Source organism: Octopus bimaculoides, chromosome 3 (assembly GCF_001194135.2).
Source record: "Octopus bimaculoides isolate UCB-OBI-ISO-001 chromosome 3, ASM119413v2, whole genome shotgun sequence".
In the NCBI taxonomy this organism is placed as follows: Eukaryota; Metazoa; Mollusca; class Cephalopoda; order Octopoda; family Octopodidae; genus Octopus; species Octopus bimaculoides.
The window spans coordinates 23,320,587-23,326,256 of NC_068983.1; the positions used below are offsets into that span (position 1 = coordinate 23,320,587).

Below are 5,670 nucleotides of genomic sequence, written 5' to 3' on the forward strand. Positions count from 1 at the left end.
CAATCATTTTGACTGTGGCCATGCTGGAGCACCGCCTTTAGTCAAGAAAATCGACCCCAGGACTTATTCTTTGTAAGCCTAGTACTTATTCTATCAGTCTCTTTTTGCCAAACCACTAAGTTATGGGGACATAAACACACCAACATCAGTTGTCAAGCAATGGTGGGGGGACAAACACAGACACACAAACACACATACATACACATATATATATATATATATATACGTATATACGATGGGCTTCTTTCAGTTTCCGTCTACCAAATCCACTCACAAGGCTTTGGTCGGCCCGAGGCTATAGTAGAAGACACTAGCCCAAGGTGCCACGCAGTGGGACTGAACCCGGAACCATGTGGTTGGTAAGCAAGCTACTTACCACACAGCCGCATCTGTGTATATCTTTGAATTTGTGTTTGTCTCTCAACACTACAGGACAATGAGTGTTGGTTTGTTTACATCCTGTAACTTAGCAGTCCAGGAAAAGAGACCAACAGAATAAATACTAGACTTAAACTAAGTGTTGGGGTTCATTTAGTTTGACTGAATCCTTCAAAGTGGTACCCTAGCAAGGATAAAAGATATTTCACATCACATAAGAAAATTGTTAAATAAAATGTCTTTTATTGTTCTTTTATTTTAAGTAATTTTACTTTATAACAATATATAGTAAATATTTTTTACCGTTTCACAACCAAATTACCATGATAATATGGTTTTAATGCGCATTGAATCCAACTACACATTTTCTGGTATACATTAATAAGTGTAGTCTGAATACTGAAAGCGTAAGATGTATTTGATAAAATACAACTTTGAAGTTTAACATTCACCTTACCATGTTTCAATGCTAGCAGTGCACCCCTAGTGATTTCACATATTGCATTGCAACTTAAGTTAAGCTACTTTCTCTAACTGTCTCAGAAAATTTTTTCATCTGTGTGGGAATTTAACTAATGTCTTTTGCAGAGATGGTTTTGTCAAAGATTTGAGAAAAAGGCATCAGTATCCCTGTGACCTATTTAAACTTTGGAGAAAATTGAAGTAAAACTGAGAAAGGGGTTCAGAAAGTTAGGAGTTTTTTTTGCTCTGTGACCATAAATCTACTGAATTACACTGCCTATATGTTTTTATTAATTATGAAGAAAGATAAAACATCAAGGATTTTAAAGGATTTATAAGATAACTTAGATACATTGTTAAGTTGATGTTTATAGTATGACTAGACAAAAGTGCTTACATAAAACTATGATGGAAGATTTTAATTAAAATATAAGCATTTTTAAAACAAGTAGATCTGTAATGCAAAACCAGAGGTGGTTCCATTTGAATTGGTACCAAAAGAATTGAATATCATTAATTTTGAAACACATTTTATAATTTGAATTTTGCTTATTTACTTAAATTTCTTATGTTATTTCATTAGCAAATAAGATGGCAAGCTGGCTTAATCATTAGCATGCCTGAGAAAATGCTTAGTAGCATTTCGTCTGTCTTCGTGTTCTGAGTTCAAATGCCACTGGGGCAGACTTTGCCTTTCATCCTCCTGGGTCGATAAAATAAGTACCAGTTGTAGACTGGAGTTGATTTAATCGACATAACTCCACTCCAAAACTACTGGCTTTGTGCCAAAATTTGAAAACATTGAGGGGACCTGTGAAAGAGGTAGATCCAGGAAGACCTTGGATAAGGTGGTGAAGCACAACCTTCGGACATTAGGCCTCACCGAGGCAATGATTAGTGACTGAGACCTTTGGAAATATGCTGTGCTTGAGAAGACCTGGCGAGCCAAGTGAGACCATAACCTGTGGCCTATGCCAGGGGTGTAACCAGCCCACTTATGCGTACCTTTCCTTCATTGGACACTAAACTCTGCTTGTGAAGACCTGTTGAGACAAGTGAAATCAGAATTGAAATTAAATTCGATGACTGGCATCCGTGCTAGTGGAGTGCTAAGAGCACCATTTGAGTGTGATCATTGCCAGGGCCGCTGACTGGCTCCCATGCCGGTGGTACGTAAAAAGCACCCTCCGAAAGTGATCGTTACCAGTGTCACCTTACTGGCACCAGTGCTGGTGGCACGCGAAAAAATATTCAAGCGAGGTCGTTGTCAGTGCTGCTGGACTGGCTCCTGTGCAAGTGATACGTAAAAATTACCATTTCAGCATGGCCGTTGCCAGTACCGCCTGACTGGCCCTCGTGCCAGTGGCACATAAAAAGCACCCACTACACTCTCAGAGTGGTTGGCGTTAGGAAGGGCATCCAGCTGTAGAAACTCTACCAGATCACATTGGAGCTTGGTGCAGCCATCTGGTTCGCCAGTCCTCAGTCAAATCGTCCAACCCATGCCAGCATGGAAAGTGGACGTTAAACGATGATGATGATGATGATGATAAGTTTATATACTTATATATATGTAGATGTGTGGATGTCTCCTTATCTTGTCATTGAATGAAAATTGTAAATGAATGTCATTGTCAGACAAGCAGAACAATTCATGTCCAATATTTCGTGAAAACATTTATGGTATTGGAGAAATATTATCTTGCTTAGAAACAGGTGAGGGCTGGCAACAGGAAGGGCATCCAGCTGTAGGAAAATCTGCTTCATGTTTAACCCATGCAAGCATGGAAAAATGGGCATTAAGACAATAATAATTATCAAAAATTAAATTTGTCAGAATGATGTAGACGCCTCTGATGAGAACCCAATAAGGTTCAAAAATTAATTAAGGTTGTTAGGCGCAGGAGTGGCTGTGTGGTAAGTAACTTGCTTACCAACCACATGGTTCCAGGTTCAGTTCCACTGCGTGGCACCCTGGGCAAGTGTCTTCTACTATAGCCTTGGGCCGACCAAAACCTTGTGAGTGGATTTGGTAAACGGAAACTGAAAGAACCCCGTCGTATATATGTATATATATATATATATGTGTGTGTGTGTGTGTGTGTGTTTGTGTGTTGGTGTTTGTTCCCCCAACATCGCTTGACAACCAATGCTGGTGTATTTATGTCCCTGTAACTTAGCCGTTCGGCAAAAGAGACCAATAGAATAAGTACTAGGCTTACAAAGAATAAGTCCTGGGGTCGATTTGCTAGACTAAAGGCGGTGCTCCAGCATGGCCACAGTCAAATGACTGAGACAAGTAAAAGAGTACTGAAATTGCAAAACTTACCTGCAAGATATTAATTGCTTTCATGTCAGCAGCTATATGAAGTGGTGCCATATGACAATTGTTTAAGATTGTTGTATCAGCACTGTGACAAAGCAAGAAATCAACACCGAGATTTTGTCTCATCTTCACTGCAATGTGAAGTGCTGTATCGCCATTATTTTCTTGTTTATTGATATCTGTATAAAGAGAAGATAGTCTTGCAATCATAAGTGTTGTTGTGTTGATAATAATAAAGATTGTTGTAATAACAAATATGAATTTACCTATAAAATAAAATATAAATTTGACAGACTTATAAACTTTGACAGACATATAAATTTAAACTAATACAAATAAAAACTGAATATAAAATAGATTGTTTAATCTTATTGTTTTAATTAAATAGTTAATAATATTTATTTGTGTATAGTGTTGTTATAGTTTAGTTAAATTGATTATGTGTATTTCTTTAGAATATTAGGTAATAATAGTTGAACATGCAGTAATAATAGTTAAAGTGCAGATGAAATATATAGTGTGTGTTTAATTGGCGACCCCCCACCCCAAAATGACCATCCCCAAGTATAGAAATATAAATTCTCTTTCAAAAACACATATTAGTAATTAATCCAGTACAATATTGTATATAATCTCTAGATACTGGATAAGTTAGTAAATCAGTAATTAGAGGAGATTTGTAAAGGTTTTCTTTACATAATAGGTGCAGACGTGGCTGTGTGATAAGAAGTTTGCTTTCCAATCCTATGGTTCCAGATTCAGTCCCACAGTACATTGATTTTACCCAGGAGAAACAATGGTGCTAAGATGGCCCTATGTCACTGTGTTAGCCAATAGACTGCATGTATTATGAGTGATACTCCATTGGTTCAATGAGCGTTCTGTTATTTTGTCAAATGAACATCCAACTCTTTAGATTAACAAGTAGGTGGTTGTAGTATTCTACAGACATGTTTACCTTTAACATAATTCTCAAGCCAAATCAGTATGACAACAATATGTGACAAAATTGAACCTTCATATTACATGTACAACCCTTCTGATGAGTTTCCAAGGCTATGGTAAAGACATTTGACCAAAATATTATGCAGTGGGATTGAACACACACACACATGTAGACAGCAGAAGTCATCAATATCAGTAAAATAGCAACTATTTTACAGCTGTTGTTCATATTAGATACTTACCACCACCATGTCCAAGGATATATGCCATTATGGAGACATGAGAATGTGCTGCAGCCAAGTGGAGAGCAGTCTGGCCGACTGAATCATGAGCATCTAAAATATTCGGCTGACACAGGTAAAGTCTATCAAATTCTTGACTATTACCATTCTGGGCTGCCTATATTAAACAGAAATAGTAAGTGTTTAAACGTTATTGGATTTATATGGATGTGAAATGACTTGATAGATAAGGTTTGTTTTTGAAGTGGATAGAAAAATACATCTTAGGACTGTAATTGAAGATATGTAAGACACTCTTTTTCCTGAAAAATGTCTCAAAAACTCACCTTGCAGCCTATATGTGAAGTTGGGCCTCCAATAAGCTTTATTGCATTAAAATTGTTTTTCTTGAATATGTGCTGCTGAAATTGGGTGCATCTAGTATGCCCATGTGTCTTTTATGCTATCACTTACGGTAGTTACTCAGGCACTTGAGTTTCATATGTAACATTTCACACGTTTACCTTTACTATTCCTGAAGCTATACAAATAGCATAAGATACTTTCATGTAAATTCTACCTGAAGAAGCTCTATTTTTAATATAACTTTGATAGGTCAAGCAGGGAAGTGCTCATGAGCTTTTTCAGGACTGGTGTCAGGAAGGGAGGATATTGTTTTTAGACCAAACATGCTCTGACGGTTAACAACAGTATAGATTCTGCTGAAGGTCTCCAAATTCTATTTGGCAGTGTTAAACTGGCTGACACAAAGAACAGTATTCAATAACAGAAATGGTCTCTTCAACAAAGTTCCACAGTGCTTCTTTCATTTGCTAATTTAACCCCTATTTTTCTTGATGCTAGATGTTTTATTTGTTGCCAAAAAAAAAAAAAAAAAAAAAAAAAAAGCACGACCAGCTGGCTGAAGATGCCTGTCAAGCTCTCGCAAATATATATATTTCTAGTGAAAACACATTCACTGATTACAAAAATTAGAAATGATCTAATTATAAATCTCACAGAGAGACTTAAACAGCAGTGTTACGATAAAGCAGTTGTATAATGTCAACTTAATGTGACAGTCCCAATAAGGAAATCATACTGCTGCTATTTAGCCCTAGGAAGCTGGACCGCTTCCTGTCAGCCATGACACATTTCCTGTGTCCTTATGTTTGTGAGGGGGAGACAAGCACCTCCACCCAGCCTAGCCTGCATTCAAGGACATGTTTCTGAGTCTTTGCTCGTCATCAGCCTGAAGTAGCATGACCAGCTGGCTATATATGCACACATATATATATATATATATATATATATATATATATATATATAGATGTATAT

General features: G+C 37.0%; 1 protein-coding gene across 1 annotated transcript in view; it reads right to left on the reverse strand.

Moving 5' to 3' along the window:
- LOC106880107 (transient receptor potential cation channel subfamily A member 1) overlaps positions 1-4,579 on the reverse strand; it is a 56,820-nt gene extending 52,241 nt beyond the window's left edge. Inside the window, exons 1-2 of the mRNA XM_052966090.1 lie at positions 4,354-4,579; positions 3,170-3,345 (exon numbers count right to left, since the gene is read on the reverse strand). Coding sequence (XP_052822050.1) covers positions 3,170-3,345; positions 4,354-4,381 — 204 coding nt within the window. The 5' untranslated portion in view covers positions 4,382-4,579. The remainder of the gene's footprint in view (positions 1-3,169; positions 3,346-4,353) is intronic.
- Positions 4,580-5,670: the final 1,091 nt, after the last annotated feature.